Genomic DNA, 21508 nt, shown 5'->3' with positions numbered 1-21508 from the left:
TGGAAAGGAGTGAAATTATTCTTCAAAACAATCTTTTCAGATGACACTAGTCTGGACATTCTAGAAGTTTATTTTTTCCATCTGCTTGTAAGAGAGACAGAAAAAAAAACGAGCTGACCAAATCACAAATAGGTGGGGACACCTATGAACTCGACTGGGTTGTATCAACACCATCTTTAGTCTACTAAAGCTAGTATTGGCAGTTACTGTTGATTGTGTACATCATAGTCTCCCAAACTTTTTGTTCCATCACCCCCTTCATCAGAAATTTTTTCCTCTCATCGCCCCCAACTCACGTAAACCCATAGGATCCTATGTTAAATCAGTAGGTTCTATCGCCCCCTTGGACCATTCCATCGCCCACCAGGGGGAGATATTGCCCACTTTGGGAAACACTGGTCTACATTATGTAAAATGAAAAGATCTTTAGCATCTTATCTTCCTTGTAAATTCTAATTTATCCAATGTTGAAGCTGTTCATTTTAGCCTTTGGTCAATTTTTGTCTTTTTTATAGCACTCCTTAGTGTTTTAGGGAACTTATCCTCAAAATTTAGGCAGCAGCTGGAACGAATTAAACAATTTTCTATAGAAACCTATGGGAAATCGTGTTTTGGTTAACTAAGATTTTGGCTAATGAACATGATTCCAAAACGAATTATCTTCATTAGGCGAGGTAGCAATCTCACAGTTACAACACTCAAATTATAAATATAACATAATATAACAAGTATTTGTTATACTGTTATATTTGTTGGTTTTTATTTCCTGGATTTTAAATTTTACACAAATACCGAAAATGATGAGAATTCAAGTGGGAAAAAACAAGATAGATGTGAAACATCTGGTACATTCGCTATTTTTAAAAAAATAAATACAGTGTGCATAAGGCTACAAGAAGAATAAAAAAAAGCAACACAAACAATTAACCCAATTTATAGTAAAAAATATTGAAATATTACAGCTTGAACTAAAATCCTTGAAAAAAAATCAGGCAAACTGAATTCATGGTATTGCTTGTAGAGCACCATCAGTTAAATTTCTTTCAGGATGCTGCTGCAGTATCAATAAAAAAAACAACAAAAACAGGAGATGTTAAAAACCTGTTGATTCTAAGTACATACATCTCAAAAGAATATTAATCTGATGGCAAATCAAAACACACTCTTTGTATATAATAGGAAAAATCATTTTTGTGGCCATGATAAATTAGATGCAACAAACAGCAGTGCCTCTACAGGGTTCCCAGCAGAACCTGCTTGATCATTTCCCTGATCAAAAACTCTGAAATTTCCCTGGCGTTCCTTCACCAAAAATCCTGACGAAAAAAGTATAATTCAAAATATTTAGCCTTCCAAATGTTTTTCAAGTTCTAGTTTTTTTCCCTTCACGAGAATTTTTCCCTGACTTTCATCCAATATTTGTACATTTCCCTAACTTTTACCTAATATTTCACATTTTTCGACTTTCCAAGTTGCTGGGATCCCTGCTCTAGTGGCAAATTACAGAAATTTTCATTGAAAATTGAAAACAAAATGAAATAGAGCGAAATTGATAATTAAAGATCTGCAGAACTTAATTTATTTAGCATGAATGAATGAAAGCCGGAACTCTGCCACTGGGCTTATCCCATTGCCCAGTCTTTCAGCCCAGATTTGTTGCAGAGTCTGGAACATTTTGTTATTCAATCAAAAAATGGCACAAATATACAAAATTATGACAGTGTATTTCTCCAGGAAATTGGGTACTACTGTCACAATTAACAGATTTCGAGATGATAAAAGATGAGATGGGGTTGGGAGTTGAGAAAAGTTCTGGGTTTCGTTAAGAATGGATGTACTATTATAATTTAATTAGCACAAAATGATATGCAATTTACAACACAATGTCATGAACTGACAGCTTGTATGTCAAGAAAATGCTCTTCAGAGCTTCAAATCTCCGATAAATTTTAATTGTATTTTCAATTTTTTTTCAACTTCTAACATTTTTGAATTTTTACTACAAACTTAAACTCCCAAACGTAGTTCAGAGCTATTTATTTAAATATCAAGTAATGAATGTGAACTTTAGTAAAGTCTTTCTTTTCAAGTTTAAGTTTTATTTTACAACCTGCTTACATACAGAATACAACTGAATAAGGTTTGCATCTGATATACATCCAGTTAACTAACCTATTACAGTGTGTTTCAGTTTTGGAACCCCCCCCCCCCCCCTTCTCATCATAAACACAAGTACAGTGAAATACCTAAAACAGACAAACTTCATTTTGTACCAGAAAAAAAATAGACATAAGGAAATATATTTTTGCAAATAATTACATTTTGTAATGTCACATCAATATAAATTGTGTACCTGAAAATGGAGTTTAGTTATCCCTTACTGCACTCTAAGTACCTCATACAATCCAATGTAACATAGGGAAGTAAAAAAAAAAGCTTTTTCTTTGCCACTCACCTGTTTTCCCCCTTTTTAAAAAAATCCTCCTTTCTCCACTACAGTAATAATCTAAGTTATATTTTGGAATAATCCAAAGGGCATCCACACATGCTTTATATCCAAGAAATTGAACGGACGGTACACTCTGGTACTCAGTTTAAAAAACATCACGAAAATGGGAAATAGAATTTACCAGAAAAATAAATTCAGCAAGTTTGAAGTTGTTGGGAAGCCTCGGCCCAATAGACGCATTTTAACGCCATAAAAACAATGGGAAAGAATCTGTGCTGAAACTACTGCAAGCAGAATATGCAGTAGTAGCACCCATTAAAAAGTATCGCTGAAGAGAGCAACAGGTACAATTATTCATTCATTACACTTCACTCACTACAAGTTGAGAAAAAACTCATAGTTTAAAGAAATTGATTGCAGATGCAGCACTATACATAACAAGCATTACACAGAAACAAACTTCACGAAAGGTTCACTATACATACGCACACATTCCAACATGTACCAATTCGTTAGAAGTTCCGCAGAGGAATATGTGCAAGGTGCATATGGTTTAGTAGTAGTAGCACACACACGATGGAAGCAAAATCCCACAAAGTTTAACAATACAAAAATGCAGAAAACGTTTCGTCTAATCGTTAACATACTGCATGTGAATATGCAAATGGGGCATAAAAGAGGGAGCACAGTAAAATTGCTACAGCTATAGTCACAGATGAGATTTCACTTACATTTTGTCATGACAACTCATAACCCCTCACCCCTGAATATAAATAATAAAAATGAATAATAAATGATTTTATTATTCATATAATGATTTTATATTCAGGCTTACAGCAATGCAAATGTATTGTTGTGAATCAATAAATGACAGCAGGAACCCCATTTGGCAAGCTGTTATTATTGTCATCTTGATGCACTTGAACCGCATTTGAATTGAATCAGAAAAACCGTTATTATTGTTATTATAACACAGTTATTAATATTATTTCACTAAGCAGGTTTAAAGCCCTAGTAGACAAACAAGATAGTAAAATCCAGTGAGAGCAGGCAAGCACACAGAAAATAAACAAATGTACACAAGGTGCCACAAGGACGGGTATTTAAACTCCATGCCACCCTTATGTACACTGTATATTGTTTTGTATTAATTGATGCTCTACAGTTTTGTAATTAGAAGTTTTGCTCCATCTACATTTGTTTTAGAGGTGATTCAATTTTCGATGGCTAACTTTTGAAAACTAGTGAAGCACATGACATCACTTCACTAAACCTTTAAGTTTTATAGCTATATATGACACTGTTTGAGGGTACAGGCCAACAATTAGATGCTTGGTCAGACGGAGCAAGCATGCTAAATGCTCAGAATTAATTTTTGAAGAGTTGACTGGATTACTTTATATTTTAGTTATAAAAAAAACCAATGTGTCTGCTGTATCAGTAGATGTACTGCAAGTCTCTAGAATCATGTTTTGTAAAATGTATAAATGTCAGATAATGTAAGAAAGGTAAGCTAATATAGTAAATCGAATCAAAGCAATAACTTAACATATACATACCTGTTTCAACTTGCATTTCTTCATGAACCGCTTCATCATCGCTTCCACTTATATCATCATCATCATCGCTACCTTCTCCATCACTTCCGCTGGAGGATTTCTCAGACTCACACCATTCGAGACTATCAATGTTAGATGCTATTATTGTTTTCCACTCATCAAGTTTGTGGAGGTCTAGAGAATAGAAATCGCACAAAGTGTACTGCTTGTCACCATCTTCATAAAGTCCACCATACAAGTAAAGAACACTGTGTTTGACGACCATTGCGGCATTCATTCTAGAATGTGGCCTGAACGGCTCCGATTCAGGAACTATGTCGATAGCAAATGCCTCTGAATCTTTAGCTGTTGAAAGTGATGGGCCAACTCGAACGGAAAACACATCGTCCTCATATGTCTTCACTTCAGCCTGGATAGAAATTAAATTTTGAGTTAAACTTCTTGTCGCCACTAATTTTCAAATTTGATCTGTATTCGAGACATTAGAAGAAACATTGGAATTGTTGACACAGAGAATCAAATGAAAATTATAACTTTTAATCAAAACTAAAATTATAACTTATGTGCATAAATTTCAGAATCAGAAAGAATTTGCAACCTAGTTGAGCTTCTTTATCTTCAACTGAAGGAAATTGAAAGAATCTAATTGCTAATGCTTTCTGTCACACCACTATCATCTTAGGCTAGTCGTCCACTCAAAGCTACTACAAGGGAAAATAAGTGTGTATGCACAAAACTGCTATAGTAGTCTCATGCATACATGCAACTTGCTTTCACTCGTGATAGCTTCCAGTGGACCACCAGCCTTATGCATGTGAGGAATAATCAAACCTAGATCTGCTATTTACAGCCAATCCAAACATGTAAAACTGTCCATTTTTATCTAACTTACATGGTTCTCAGAGCAAGAGGCTGATGTATGCTTACCTCTCGGTGTAGAGCAAAAATGAATTCAAGATATGGCATGCATTTTTTTCTATAAAATATCTTTGAAACAAATCATAGTTTGGAAGTGTGAATGTGTTTATAAATAGTTTGGAAGTGTGAATGTGTTTATAACTAACTACAGTGGATCTCTACTGTATTATAATATTCCCACTCAGTAAGTTTTCTCACTTAATATGATTCATTTTTGTCACATTCCCCAACTCATGCTAATACTCATCAAGATTTCCAGTTTGAAGCATTTTCATTTGCAATGTTTTTCACGACCATCTTTTGAAAACATTACAAACAGGATCCACTGTATCACTATTCTTCAAACTGATCACACAGATCTCTTGGGTTCACATTATTTGTTTAAAATAATCATAATAACAAATTGGTAAGTTAAATCTATTCATGATCATAAAAAGATGTTACTCATGACAGTTATTATGATGTTAAATATCTTTATGCAACAAATTCTGATTCCTTCAAGTATTATTAGAAATACACTCACCTGGCTAGCCTCTGGTTCACCTTCCAGCGAGAGATCTTCGACGGCTTCAGTCATTTCTTCCGGATGTTCTGATTCTTCATTTTCTCCGGGTTCTTTGGCTTTCCTACGACGTTTTTTCTCCGTGACTTTAGAGCTACCATGAAGAGTGATAGGGAGCCATCTTCCACTGGTCATCTCTAGAGCATACAGATCATTATGAAAAATTCCAGTTAGCATCTCTTCATTATCTTCTTCATCATGTACACCTCCAAAAAAGAAAGCTCTGTCGTTGGGAGCCACAGCGATTGAGAAGCCACATCTTGCTGTTGGAGGGATACCGGTCTGTTTAACTTGTGACCATTTCCACTTAGGTGTGCCTGACCTCTCTGGAAACAGAGAAAATTTAAAACAATAATTAATGACAACCATATTGACAATAAATAATGACAATCATATTGACAATAAATAATGACAACCAACTATTATCCTTAAGTACTTTATTCAATTTTATAAAGCACCTAATTTAAAATTTTAAGATCAACTTTAAAAATCACCAAAGATAAGGCAGTGGTTGTGAAATATATTAAAATCTACAAATGTATTGACACACCTTCACTTATTTAAATTCAAGGGTAAAGTGGGGAACAAAGTTCTTGCCAGAAATGATAGGCACCAGATGAGCTGCATTAGTTGTGTTTACAGTCTCATTTCCATAATCGTGATCGTTTTGGAAACGTTAAAGTGTTTTCCAGTAGTAAGCAAAATTTTGTTAGTTGTGTTTGCAACTTTAGGTGTAATACGGAACGTGTAACATGTCTGTTGAAGAATCTAAAATTCATCACATCATATGGTTCCACTGAAAATCCAAACTTAGTGCTTCTAGGGCTGTAACAGCAATAAACTCTGTCTTAAAAGAGTCCACTGTAAGTGCCATAACAGTCCTAGGTACTGGTTTAAAAGGTTCAACATTGGAGATGAATCATGCCAAGACCAGGAATCACCGAGATCACAGTGGAACAATCTACTATGACTTTTTTCCAAGTAGGCAGTAATCAATGCCCAAGTGTATTGTGGCTATTTGGACTATGTTCATGAAATTTCGAAGCAGAAAAGGGCATCACTTGTGAATCGCAGAGACGTTCTTTACCTCCAAGATAACGCTAAGCGGCACACTGCGAAAGTCACGAAGTCAAATGATTCAGGAATTGGGTTGTGAACTTCTTTACAACCCTCCATACTCTCCCAACCTTGCTCCCAATGACCTCCACCATTTCTGCCTCCACAGAATCAGTTGAACAAGAGCAAACAGAACAATTTTGAAGATGCCAAAAATAAAGTCCTCAGTTTTCTCAACTCAAAAACTCCCAATTTTTTTGACCGAACTTTCCAAAAATTGAAACAGAGATGGTTGAATGTCATAGATAAAGATGGGAATTATTTCTGAGAAGATATTTCTAGCTTTTTTCCTGTATCATTTTCTCTGAACAATAAATTTCTGGTAAGAACTTTGTTCCCCATCTTATAATATTCAAATAACACTTAAATATAAAACTATGCAACATAATTATACATAGTCAAGAGTTTTATTTGCAATCGCATAATCTCTTAAACACGAACAAGTATAAATTCTCTATTTTACCATCCAAATGAAGATAATACATGTCCGAGTGAGCAATGCCTTTATCAACATCCTTCCTCACTTTTTCCCGGCTGTAACCACCATACACAATAAGTTTGCCATCAGAGAGGGCTGCCATTTGACAGCCAGATCTTGGAGACGGCCCATTTCCAACTGGTTCAACTTTAGTCCACTTATAGCTCTCAAGATCAAACACATGAACGTCGTTGAAGTACTTATAATCCCTTAAAAAAATTAATAAAAGGACCAGAAAATCAAGAATTATAGAACTATCAACCATATTACTTTTAAAAGAATTATTTAAACTGAATTGGTGATTTTGAACTCAAAAAATGCCCTTGAGAATAAACAAATTCTTTCGATCATCTTTGAAGAAAACATTACACATACTTAAGGCTGGAGAAATCCCATGCACCAGGTCACCATGGTGACAAAAAAAATTGGTATTGGCACCTAAAACTTTCTTTGTGTAGTTACTAAATTGCAGGCTGATAGCAGCACAAAATGTTTAGAATTTATAGCAGCATATCTGCCCACATGGAAGAGGGGAGACCATGCCCTTAAAAAAGTTAAAAGCAGCATTATTTTGGACCTTTTTCTTTGACTATAACCTCTTTTTTTTCTCATAAATCATAGCTCACTGAAAATTATGTACTTAGTTTCAATGTCTTTTTATTATCATAAATAATGCTTAATTTATAACTAGAAATTTCCAAAACAAAACAACAAACCTAAGGCTTTCATTAAATCCACCAAAAACTATCAACCGCTTCCGACTTGCAACCATCCTGTGCCCGCTACGAGATGATGGTCCACCAGTTGCTTTAATTTGTCTCCACGTTTGTTCAGCTAAATGATACACCCACAGATCTTTATAATGGTAGAAATTTGACCGTGTTGGACTAGCGAATTCACCTCCAAAAACCCACATCTGTCCACCTCCTTGTGCAAGTATAACAGCCTTAAAATGTAATGAAATTTTCAGTAATGTTATTCACATTTTTATTTAATACAGCACACAGTGCACAGCAACCAAAATTAAATAACTATTTTGGTGAATGGATCATGAATATGAAACAAAAACCTTCAGAGATTCAGTAAACTCTATTATTACCATACCACTCGGCACCTTTTTTGTGTTGGCAAATTTTCTTGAAGTCATGCATCCACATGACAAAGTCAGCAGTCACTGTGGAAATAGTGGTTATATGCATGCCTAGTATGGTTATAAACAGGGTTGGCAGGTTTTTGACACGTGGCAGTTTTTGACGGTTTAAACCATGGTTTAAACTGTCACGCCAAAAACCCTACGTCAAAAACCTCTAATATTGCTTTTCAATATAAAAATTCCCATTGAAAATACACACATTAATTGCATGTAATGTTTAAAGTAACTGTTATACAAAGAATAAATATTTAATAATATGATTGTAAAATAATTTTCTACTCTCTACAGAATTATTTTGCACGAAAATATATGGTTTTCTTCTTATAAAATATACAATTTGAATAAAGCACAGTATAAACACTGAAGAGAAAACTATGGAATGATTTGACATTCTCTGTTTCAAGATTCTTGACCTTCCGAAATTTCTTCAACTGCTTGTATATGTGTGCATTGATATAAACCATCTGCTGTGCTCTTTTTACAACAGACAAGTGTTTAAAAAAGGTTTATTACATCATAAATGTAATGGTGATTTCTGTTATTATTAAATTATCTAGATAACCACACACACACATTGATACTTAAAACAATACTCTTATTGTGCTTAACATTTAAATATATCTAGAGATCAAAATACTAAATTGTAGGACTAAAATGTCATTTAATTTGACAATGCTAGCTTGTATATGATGCTTAAGAAACTCCTGTAACTTATCCTTAGTCAAACTTAGTTATTCTGACTTTTGCACTATGATATGGTATATTTACTAGCATTTATAATGCAATGGTTTTCCAATTGATGCTGTATTCAAACATGCAAAAAAAATGCTTTGGGTATCAAGTTCTATCAGCTCTGCTTTGGTTGAAAATACACTTTAAAACTCTGTGAAGTTATACACACTGAGCTAAGAAATTTTTTAGGGGAAAATAAATGAGTTTAGTTAGTGTATTAACAGATGCTGCATGAGAATTTTTATATGGAATAAAATTTTAGGCAGATCAGAAAATTTAAAATATCAAAATATATATTTTTCCTCAGTGATTATAATTCTGAATATAAAACCCTTTAATCTACAACATAAAAGTAAGTGTTTTGTTATTTAACATATTTATCAGGTTAACATGATGTCTATTTGACATCATTTGACAGTAAGTTTTTGACAGTTTTAATACCAAGTTCATTTCTGGGGTCAAAAACCTAACCCTGATGCCCTATCATACATATTTTGAATAAACAGCTCTATTTTGCTTGGCAAATTGAACACAAGATAAGCTTAGATAAATAAACCATAAAATTATATTTTATATGTTCTAGACTCTTTATGTTGAAAAATTCAAAATTGCAAATTATAATTAATATTTTGTTTTAATTACTGTAATAAATTAATGTTTAAAAATAAAACACTGTAATATGCAAAAAAGTAAGTTTCATCATGTTATATACCTATTGTGTTCAAAACATTATCCAAAAGCATTCATTTATGTTTTTGAAAGTTTCCGACAGTTTTTTATGCTTGTCATGTCAAGGTTTTTTACATCAAAAACCCAACCCTGGTTATAAAGTAAGAGTACCTCAGATTCTTACAACTATAATTGAAGGGTAGGTTGTATTTGTCAGTTATAAGTAGCTTAAAAAAATGAAGTGTCTTCGCATGTGCTTCCATATGCTATAACCAGGTAGTCCATAATGCAAGTCCAATTTTTGCTTGGTCAATAGTACATAATGCTAAATATATTTTTTGTTTGGTGTTCAAACAAGTTCTTCTCAAAACATCTACAAACTAATCTAATCAAAGTATTGAATGGACAATATGAGCACAAGTTTCTTTAATTTCATGAACACAATAATTGTTTATTCTACAAGATCTGTTCAAAAAGTATGTGACAATATTTTTTTTGTGCATGAACCAATGAGGATAGGGAGACATGGTTTGGTATACATATGTAGGCAATCCTACAGCACATACTTGAATTTTTTCCTGAATGAAGAAACTGCCAGTCTCTGGCAGACCGCCGATGAGTGAGGAAGTGAAAATGAGTGCAATCACATTTTAGTTTTGACAAAATGGCAGAAAAAACTTGAACAATGCCACTGCATGAATCAGATATAATCATGATAGAGCTGCCAATTGCAAAGCAGAAATTCTTGGTTGTACTCCTTGCCTGGTGATGGTTGAGCCATGCAAAGAGTACTCATGATGAACAATGCCACTGGAGTCAAAGAAGACAGTCATCGTGACAGTCATGATTTTAACATTGCATCTCCCGAAGACCAAATCATCAGTCAAAATGGAATGAATGTATCTGATGCTAATTTTCACCTAGTCTGCAAGTTCTATGATCGTAATCTGATGGTCCTGCATCACCAGAGTGGTGAAAAACTATCTCATTTCAGTTATTTTTTATTAACTTGAGAGGGTTTAACAATATTTTATTGATTTTGAAATTTCAGATTTGTTCACAATTATCAAGTATAAAAGTTTTATTTTAAAATTACTTGGTTAGATCAGAAGTTATTCCATTGTAAGATTAAAAGTTTGGTGCACTTTTAAAATGCAACATTCAATAAAATGCAACTAATTTCACTCATTTGGTCACTCTTAAAACATTACTTGGCCTAGATTGCACAAATCAAAATTTAAAAAAAAAATGCTTTCAATTACAGCTGAGCTTGCAAATTTTGCCAGTTCCGATACAGCCTCTATTGAAAAACCATTATATTCAGGCATATGTATATTTTAAGTCACATGATCACACAGTGAATTATTTCGTACCAGTTCTTTTTTTTTTAATTGAAAATCCAAATTTGTTACAATAGTGTAATAATATATGTTTGAGTTATTACAATAATGTATTATTACATAATACGTTCTCTCTCTCTGCAGAGAGAAAGTACACCTTCAACATGATGCTTATTTATAAGCCTATAAACATGAAAATTCAAGCATTTACCATCTTCATTTCAAAATATGTAACACAAGTGGCTGCACCAGCAAAGAACACGAAACAAGCACAACTCTAACAACATAAATATGTCTAACAAAACACACATTCTGGCATGTACTGATTTAGAAATTCCGCAAAGGAATGCATACAAGGTATATGTACCCTTAAGTAGTAGTAGTTGTTGTTCAATATCTACGGGCTCAGATATTTTACTTTGCAAGAACATTAACGACACCTCAATGCTGGAATAACCTATAACTAGGGTTACAAGAGGTCCTCCTTTAGGAACATGCCTTCCTTGTTGATGTCATTTCAAGTGTCCTCCTACATTTTAGAAAAATTTGCCTTTTTGTCCTCCTTTTCAGGTTTCCAACATTATTTTTCTTTTTATTTGGGGGAAATTTTTATCACTCTAATACATATATCTCTTTAATGATATAAGTGTTTGTGTGTTTTCTCCCGCACATTTTTATAAGAAACAACACTTGCTACTGATTCCCATGGAAAAATCACCTCTGACTAAAAAGTAACACTCCTAAAAGGAGAAAAAAACTGCTGAGGGTAGAAAAGGAGAATCTCTCACTTTGCTCTTGGCTATATGTACATAGCGGTTGTGTTTTAGTTGGAAAAAATTACTGTGGTGGTGATTTTTAGTCTGTACAGTGGTGCCATTTATTGTGAAAATCGGGAAAAGTGATGCTACCGAGGGTGCATGCAGTCACATCCTCCTTTTTTCAGCATTCAAATCTGGTAACCCTATCTATAACTAAAAACCCATTCAGATTATGATGAATTAGTGCAACTCACACACACACACGAAGAGTAATACCTGATGAGAACAGCGAGGTGGTGGTTTCTCTCTGCATTGAAGAACCGTCCACTGATCTTTCTTGATATTGTAGAAGTAGAGATCATTGTACATTTCTGTCTACAATTGAAAAAATATCATATTTTTTAACATAATTCAACAAAAATCACCACCACACATAATTAAATAACTGAAGAAAAACGTCAATATTCATCTCGGAAAAACTGTTATGATGACCAACAGGCACAGTGAAAATCAGTATAATTATTAACTATTTTTAAAATAGTTATACACAAAGGTTAACCGAACCTCAGCATAAAATAAATAATTTTTAATTTGGTATATATACATAGTAATAACTCCATAACTAAAATATATATATATATATATATATATGTATACCTTGGCCCCATTGAAATATTCTCCACCGAACAGCAGCAATTCGTCCTTTTCTGGATGAGCACAAAGTGAAAATCCACTCCTGAAAGAATTGAATTACATGTAATAACCTTAAATTTAGCTTAAAAAAGAGAAATTATAAAAAAATCCTGTAATAAAAGATATATTTCTACTACATAACTATGCGGACATCAGCAAGGACCCGGGAATCAATCTTTGCAAGCAGCACAGAGCAGTCAGTCAGCTGAAGTTGGTTTTGTGTGGTTTCAAACTTCAACACATGAAAATGCTAAACATTTAATAAAAAAGTCTCTCCACAGAGAGGTGGCAGATCTGAAACATAATAACCATGCATGGTTATTATGTCATGACCCCCCCCCCCTACAAGAGTAGGGCTAGCAGGGGTTCCAGCACGGGACAAGACAAATCATATATATATATATTTTTTTTTAATGCTATTAATTCATTCACTATAGATGGAGGACCCACCAAAACCTGCGGGGGGGGGGGGGGGGGTAGCTCCAGGATGTGGAGGCCCATGACAATAATTATAAAAAAAATTAAAGTTCAGATGTCTATCACTTTTACTACTGATTCAGAAGTTGGATGCCAGCACTTCAAACAATATTAGCATATGTGTATCCACTTAAATATCCCCAGTTCAACTACCATGCTCTGTACATGCAGCACTTTGTAAACATTCCTTAAAGGAATTGGTGCATGCCAGAACATATCATTTGTATATGTATGACCCTAATGTACACTCGTGTGTAAAATTAAGAGAATTTGCACGTTGCGTCAAATTCTGTTGTAACTGTGTACTCATACCAAATTTCACTAAAATCTGTCCATTAGTCTTTCAGAAATTTGACATAATGTGCTAATTCTCTTAATTTTGCACACGAGTGTATTTATGAGTTATGTATGGTTAGTGTTCAAGGCATGTTGCCATCCATCTTTCATTATTGGAACAATCCTTGGTTTGATTCCAACGGCACATCACTGGAAGACTGAATCATTTTTAGTTTTGACACAAACCTTAGACTTGGTGGATCACATTGTTTCTCCCCAACAAAGCTTTGCTCTTTATCTTTCTCTTGGAACTCTGCGATCAATTTCTCAATTTCATCCTGAATATGAAAAAACAATTATATTAGCCACAAAAAAACATAAAGAATGAAAGTAGATCTTATACAATCGTTTGTCCATATGACTATCTCAGCAACCGTTGACTTTAGAAGTGTGCTCCCAGTTACAAAAAGTTATCATATGACAATGCGGTTTCTTTCAAAATATCATACTTTTGTTGAGGGCTGTATACATAAAAGTACACCTTTTATACAGTTCGACTGTGGCAAAACTTCCGATTAGTGAAATGTAGAACCAACTTTGGAAAGTCATTTGCAAAAAACTCAATATTCTTAAATTCGATATTCATCGCAATATTAAAGATTTAAAATTATGTTTTAAGGACTTATCGCTGTATGGTGTGTTTTTACTGGATACGGAATGAGTTCCTGCTACTCCAATGGAATGCCTTTCAGAATAAAATTGATGAAGAGAGGTGGGGTTTTTTCAAACACACAAAGGGTTTAAATAATCAAAGTTCTACTGTAGTCAATTTCCCACTCCCCATCCTTTGGGAACAATTAGATATTGCTCTGAGATTTGAAGCAAGGTGTGTTCAGTCCTGTAATGTAGTCGGTCGATATCAGGGCAGGAGCTAGATACTTTGTTGGCTAGGGCAAGTACTCATTTTGACGCTCCATGTAATGTAGAAGGGTGAATTGTACACTCTCTCTAGTCCAGTGCCTGGGCGCTGGACTAGAGAGGGTGCACAATTCACTTACTCTCCCGTAGTTGTGACCCTGAATACATTATTGGGGGGTTGCTATACCTATAGTCCTTGCACAATTATGAGGTATGGGGTTTCAAAATCCCAGTAGAGAAACCAATTTTTTTTTAATTCAATTGGAAACTCTTTTTTTTAAACAATTGAGAAACTCAATTTTTTTATCCCGGCGGTGATCTATTGATTAGAAATTCTTTAAAATATTGACTGGGTTACCATTTTGGTTAGTAAGTAAATAGAGAAATAAGGTGGCTATACAGGGTTCCCAGCAAAATCTGCTTGATTATTTCCCTGACCAAAACTCTGGAAAAAAATATACATATATAAGTCGATTTCGTTGTTTTTCGAGTTCCAGTTTTTTTTCCCCTTCACAGAACTTTTCCGACTTTTGCCAAAGATTTTGCATTTTCCCTAACTATCCCTGGTCATTTTTCATTTTCCTGAATTCCCACGTCCCTGGGAATACTGCCATAACTACGGTGGAACCTGAATGAAACAGAACGTCAAGAGACCAAACTAATACTCCATTTCGGACAAGTTTTTGTTTCATATAAAAATACACATTTAAGCACAAGTCATTGATTACTTTTAGAACCAGGGCTTGACAAATCCCGAGCTGCGATAGAAATTAGAAATTTGACATTGGCTATTTTTTTTTTTAATTATTCTAACTAAATTGAAGTTTGAGAACACAAAGGACCCTTTCCCCCCCCCCCCCCCCACACTTTATAATGCCAAAGCATTGAGTCTGAGGACAACCACTACCAGGGTTTCACAAATCAGGAGAATGTTTAGGCTCCAGCAATATTTCATATGCACCAAGCATTCTTCCCAGCCCCCCCCCCCCCCCCCCCACAAAATAATTGATCCAAAATAGTGTAGTCTTTGACTTCTATACTAGCAGATAGCAGGGTTTAAGCTAGATAAAAATTCCTTTAGCATAAAAAGAGCAAAAATGGGGGAAAAAGTTTTAGCAAAATGATACAATGCTAATGATTTATGGTTGGATGTCTTCTCGTTTCGTACCTGCTGTACGCATTTTTGCGAAAGTGGCTACTTCTTTTGCATTCTAAAATTTTCTTTTGCATTTTGCAAAAAATGCAACCATAGCTTAAACCCTGGCAGACAAGCTGACATACTTTTAGGAAATTTTGTGGTCCTGAAACTTTCAATTCAGTTAGCAAACATAATAAAAAATAAGGCACCAATCTCAATTCTTTTTAGTTGAGCTGGCACCTGGAATTTGGCCAGCACTGACAACTACTACTAAACCAGACATGCACCTCGTCCATATTCCTCTGCGGAACTCCTAACCAATTGGTACATGTTGGAATGTGTGTGTGAAGTGAATCTTCCATGAGGTTTGTTTCTGTGAAATGTTTGTTATGTGTAGTGCTGCCGTCCGCAATCAATTTTTCTAACTATGCATGAAAGTAATGATTCAATAGTATACCGCTGTAGGCCTATTGCTTGCTGCGACACAAACGTGTAATGTAGGCCTATGTGTATGCACATGTGTGACCCTGTATTTACGTTGCAAGGGTTGTGCTCGTTTTGTGTTCTTGCTGGTGCCGCCAGTTTCATGTTTAAAGGTCCAACTGTTCTCCGGGGAAGACTTTTTCAAATAGGAGATGGCTCGTATTTGCACCTCGAATGAGTCTGAAGAGACAGCACAATATTATTAGAAATTAATGCATGTCAGCTAGCATAGAAAAGGGTCCCTAACTCCCGGAAAGGTACAACATAATGTCGGGAAAAAAGCTCGCCCCCATGACATTTTATTGGCACCTAAATTGCCAAACCGTTTCTGCATTATTGTCTCATGCGGCATCCACTTTAGACAGATTACACTATAAAGCCAAAAATAAATTTTTTCCTACAAGCGGCCGTTCAAGTATTACGTCAGCAAATTTTTAGCCAGTTTGACCCCCTCCCCCATCAGCACTGCCACCTACCTCCTAACATATATTGATGGGATCAAAAACATATGAGGGAGGGGCATAGGGGGCTCATGTGCTTCACCCTTCACCCCAGACAAAAAAAAAATTTAATGCAAAAAATATTTTTAAAAAAAATTAAAATTTTCGACAGAAAATACCTTTACATGTTATTATAAGCAATTTCTGTTAATTTCAATGCTCAAAATTTTTCTCAAAGAAATTCATTGCGGACCCACCCTTCAAGCCAAATATGGTAAACCGCTGAATCTGCAGACCAAATGTGGCCCTGAAGGTTATCTGATGTGGCTTGCCCTCTCAAACCTAATTTTGTAAAAATGAACTAAGCAGAACATTTACAAATTGCTTAAATGACCCGTGGCACAATTCCAGAGCATTTGAGTGGCCTGTGGCACACTTTCAGGTCACTGAAGTAGGCTTCAAAGATCACTTTCACATTCAAAGATAACTTAAGCAACCCGTAACAGTTCCAGAACACTTAAATGATCCGTGGCACATTTAGAGATCCTTTCAGTGACATGCGGCATAGTTTTAGAGCACTTAAGTGGCTCCAGTGTGGTTCTACATCACTCAAGTTACCTGCAGAACATTTCCAGATTACTTAACTGATTCGTGGCATAATTACAGATCACCTGAGTGATGCGTGGCACAGTTCCAGAGCACTCAAGTGGGCCCCAACACATTTCCAGAGCACTTAAGCGGCCCTAATACATTTTCAGAGCACATTTACGAATTACAAAGAGAATGTTAGTTCAGGTGTCCCAATAACTATCGAAAGGTTTGTTTTTACGTTTTTTGGAGCACCAAATAAAATGCCATAAAGAACATTTCATATCTTCATAAAGGGTGGTTAATGACTGTTATAGATATGTTATATTCATATGTATGACTTGGCAACAGCGCAGAGCACGAGCTTGAATACGCATGCGCTGTTCAATTGCTGTGGATTTGAGTTCTGACAGCCATGGCGGTCGGTTGTGTTTCTCCATAACTGTTGTACTAATGTTGGAATAAAGCGTATTTATGCTATTGTGTAATTCCGAATGCTCCTTCAATCTGACTCTTATAAATGTCTAGTGAGAGACGTTTCAGTGGCAACGAGGATGGGATTCGAACCCACGTGGGCAAAGCCTGCTCATCCAAATTCCTCTTCCCTTCTTGCCATCAAATCGGAAACCCCTTCTTCCCCCATCAATGCTGACGTAATACTTGAATGACCCCAAAATAGATTTTCTACGCCGCGTGCAGTATGAAAACGCTGATTGGGTTAAGAACCTGAAATTTGGGTTTTTAACCAATCAGTGGAGCAGAAAACCTTTTTCTTTGCAAAGCACAGTTTAACACTGAAAATTTGACATTTTTGCACTTATCACAAAAACCGTTTATGATTTTGTTTGGCGAAAAATTGCTCTAGTTGAGTAGAATTCAGAAAACACGAGGGAACTTCCCATGTTTGGCAGCTACGAATTATATATATATAAATAGCTTAGAATTTAACTTCATTTTTCAAACTTTGTTTTCAAATGCGACCATGCGGATTAGAAGTATATTTTTTTCTTATGCAAGTGATTTACTAAACATGATCTCAACATTTAAATTAAAAGATTTAGTTTACTTCGCCTTTGGCGGCCAATTCCTTTTTAGCTTTTAGAATTGCTTTTTTCTCGGTCTTGGCGGCCGTTTTCTCAGCACCGCGACCTTTCTTCTTATCCTTCTTCCCCATCAATATTTTTCCCTTTCGTTTAAAATTTGACAATATTATTAATTATAATTATCATTAAAATACTTTCGAAAAGTATAATCAGAGTATTATCACTTTTGAAAATTAAACCGGACACAAAAATACACGAGGCATGCTTTTCAATCAAGAGCAAAATAAAAATAAACAAATGTAAATACGGACGGCTTTGACATCAGCAATTTGTTTTTAATTTTCAAAAATTGATTGCCAATCAAAATTGTATCCCTTTTTTTTATATAAAGCCAATTTTTTGTATTATTATTCAAAATATATTGTATGGTCAGCGCGACTATCTATTGATGGAAAATCAAAACGTTCTTGAATGCAGTGTTTTCAGTACATATGCTGTCATCTAGTGACGTATAAGAGCACTCAGGTTTCCGAAATTCACTAATAGATGGCCGTACACGTTCCAATTTTGCAGTTAGAAAAATCCGCGCCAATTTTGAAATGCAAATTTACGTCCAACTCAAGCTGATTAGTTTTTATTTTCAAAAATGGCTGAAAAACAATTTCAAATTTTTATCAATGTTTTTATATGTATGTGTGTATGCATGAAGTCACAGAGCCGGACTTAATAATTTTCTGTCCCCCCACGCCATGGCCCCCACATCTTGGAGCAGGGCCCCCAGACCAGGATCTTATGCGGGCCCCCGACCAGATTTTCACGTGCCCCCTTTATGATGAATTTACAGCGTGAAAAAACAAAAAAAAGGTGAAAATCGTCCCGGGCCCCAGGGTTGGAGCCTTGTCAGCCCCACGCCTTGTGGGAGCCATGCCCCACGCAGAGGGAGGGCGGGACACGCCCCCCAGGAAAATAAAAATTTCTGAATATTTCTGTAAAAAAATTTAAATACCAAAAAAAAAAAACCACCTTTACGTGTTACTTGACCAAATTATGTTCGTCAAAAGACTTTTTGAAGATTAAGAACTTAAAATTCTCTGAACGTTTTCGCACAAAATGCATTTTCATTTCATATCGTGCACCGCCCAGGCTCTATCGACAATTGCCAATTTTAGCCACTGCCCCGGATGAGGGGTCTGGATGGTGTCGGCTGTTTTATTTGCATATATAAATGTATTACATGATACACGACAATAAAACACCTTTTGAAAAAGTAGATTGAAAATTAATTTGATCATTCTTGTCGCAGCCACAATCATTTTCTGCACACGAGGGCTAATTAGACCGGGACCTACAATTCATTGCCGATTCCGAACGGCAGGCTTGTTTTTTTATACTCACCGAGAGGTTGGTGCGCTAACTCTCCGATTTGGGACTCCCTGCGGTAGCAATCTTTTCTGTGGTCATGTCGCCGTTTCTGTTGTACTCCTGTATCAGGAAAGTTGAATCGACAGGGAAGAATCGGGTATCAAACTAGCGATACCTCTAAATATTCTTTGGTACTTAAGGCGAGTATCTTATCGACCTGGGCTACCGCGCCTCGATGCAAATTTAAAAAGTTACGCAAAACAGAAACTTTGTGTGTGTCCCCCGGCAAAAGTATGTCCTGCATACTCCCCTGTCCATGCCCCCCCCCCCAAATTCCACTACTACTACTAAACCATACATGCACCTCATTCATATTCCTTTGCGGAACCTCTAACGAATTGGTACATGTTGGAATGTGCGTGTGCGTGTAGTGTTACCTGACGTGAAATTTGTTTCTGTGTAATGCTTGTTATGTGCAGTGCTGCCATCTGCCACCAGTTTTTTCAACTGTGAGTGAAGTGTAAGGATTGAATAATTTATCGTTTTAGGCCTGTTGCTCTCTGTAGCGAAACTTCAATGGGGAGATCGGCTCGCGTTTGCGCCCCGAATTCCACTGCAGGGCCGCCTTTACAGACGCGGGAACCGGGAGCCCTTAGCCTTGTATTTTTTCTTCTGTGAGAAAGGGGAATCGAAAATATTTCGAAAATGAAAATCATGGAAATTCAGAATAAATGCATGAAATAGTTTCAGAACTGATGAAAATTTAGAATTTATTAAAAAAAATTCCAAACATGACATAGCGGGAATTCAGACTTTTTGAAAGAATTATTCCACTTATTTCTTTCTAAATGAAAATGCAGAATTACAGAATTGTTTCTTTCTAGATGAATATGCAGAATTAAAGAATTGATGAAAACTCAGAATTTATGAAAGAAATTATTATCACTGTAAATGCGGAGGGCCCCAAAACGTGGAGTCACCCATCGCACGACCCTAAGGGCGGTTCTGCCCCTAGGCTGGGGTTTTTGGAAGGCCCCCAGGCAGACTTACGGGCCCCTGTATAGTAAATTTATAGTGTGAAAAAAAGGTAAAGTAATCATCCCGGGCCTCCGTACAATCCCATACTTGTCGGGGGCATGCCACTGCCTCTACGATATTAATTTATGCATAAATTATTTATAAACTATTATTTTTTTATCAATTAACTAAAAACAAACACTTATAAAAAAAACATTTCTATTTGTTCCCTTTTATTATATGATATACATATATATATATATATATATATAGATATATATACACACACTTTCATTAATTATTATAAATACTGCATTATTTGTTTTCTTTATATTTATTTTTACTCCTTTTTTATTTTTTCCCCCCAGCCACCTTGTTGGGCAATTTGCCTGTTGTGGTTTCTGATTTTCTATTTGTATTGTATTTGAATGTCTTCCTTCCCCCGACAAGGGAGAATGACGGGGATCGAACAGGGACTGAAGTAGGACCCGAGGATCATTATTATTATTATTTATTTTGCTCTTTCCATTTAACAGAAATTAATTTTTAAACAAATTTTTATTAAAGAAATTTATTAGGCTGGGATTGTACTATAAAAGTTTTATAAAAGCTCTTTTATAAAATGCAACCACTAAACTCAACGGTTACATTCGAGCAAATGCAACCGATATGCTTATTGCTTGCACCTGTCTAGTTTTATAAAATAATGTTCTTACAATTTTCATACTGTAATCCCGGCTTTAAAGTAATAAGTAAATCCTCAATTTTCATAATCGCTATCAATTCCTGGGTGAAACATTCTTACAGCAGTGAAAAATTATTTAAATCGCATTCCGTATTCATTCAGTTTGTTATCCGTCAACGGGAATGAGCCAGACTCCAGCATTCAAAAAAACAGGTGTCCCCGATTTTTACGGCATGCTGGCTTATGCGGGTGAATATGGTACAAAGAAGTGTACAATCTTTTGTTTTCCGGATTTTTGGTGAAGTTTGGAGTAAGGAACAGTTAATTTCGTTTGAAATTTCAGATAAAATTCTGTACCTGCGAATCAGAGGAACGTAACTCCGTAAACCAAATTTTAGATTTAAAAAGTTATTTTTTTTCAGGAAGGAGCTAATGGGAGTTACTAGAGTTTAGTATTTTCTGTAGCAATAAAAAAATACGGTCTTAATACTGTACTTTATAGCATTGATAAAACTAAACTATTTAACGTAGAATACTAAAAAGTACGAAGATTAGAGTTACGTACGTTCCTCTGACTCTCTAGATACAGAATTAATGCCACACAGAATGAAAGAAAGTGCGCTAATGACCATAAAGAAATTGTTTGACAATGTG

General features: G+C 35.4%; 1 protein-coding gene across 2 annotated transcripts; it reads right to left on the bottom strand.

Moving 5' to 3' along the window:
* Positions 1–918: 918 nt before the first annotated feature.
* LOC149089740 (kelch domain-containing protein 4) lies at positions 919–18096 on the bottom strand. 2 transcript variants are annotated; one of them, XM_089242222.1, is made up of 9 exons: positions 17814–18096; positions 13427–13518; positions 12392–12470; positions 12011–12109; positions 7799–8028; positions 7068–7291; positions 5450–5814; positions 4009–4417; positions 919–1054 (listed from the first exon to the last, which is right to left on the bottom strand). In XM_089242222.1, the coding sequence occupies exons 1-9, from the start codon at positions 17919–17921 to the stop codon at positions 1044–1046; spliced, it is 1617 nt and encodes a 538-aa protein (XP_089098348.1). In that variant the 5' UTR covers positions 17922–18096; the 3' UTR covers positions 919–1043. The 2 variants fall into 2 exon arrangements, with proteins under 2 accessions (XP_089098348.1, XP_089098401.1); XM_089242275.1 differs by having other exon boundaries at positions 919–1051; positions 17814–18080.
* Positions 18097–21508: the final 3412 nt, after the last annotated feature.

Source organism: Pholcus phalangioides, unplaced genomic scaffold (assembly GCF_987345545.1).
Source record: "Pholcus phalangioides strain wild (caught in Gottingen) unplaced genomic scaffold, Ppha-v1.0 ptg000001l_1, whole genome shotgun sequence".
Classification (NCBI taxonomy): domain Eukaryota; kingdom Metazoa; phylum Arthropoda; class Arachnida; order Araneae; family Pholcidae; genus Pholcus; species Pholcus phalangioides.
Note: the sequence above shows the minus strand (reverse complement) of the source record. Positions and strands in the feature narration are given on the sequence as shown.

Excerpts from the sequence above, each read along its gene's own strand:
- LOC149089740 (XM_089242222.1), bottom strand. The coding sequence starts at position 17,921 with ATGGGGAAGAAGGATAAGAAGAAAGGTCGCGGTGCTGAGAAAACGGCC. Across the intron at positions 13,519-17,813 it reads AATTGGCCGCCAAAGGCGAA|GATGAAATTGAGAAATTGAT; the intron begins GTAAACTAAATC and ends TTTCATATTCAG. Across the intron at positions 7,292-7,798 it reads GGATTTAATGAAAGCCTTAG|GGATTATAAGTACTTCAACG; the intron begins GTTTGTTGTTTT and ends AATTTTTTTAAG.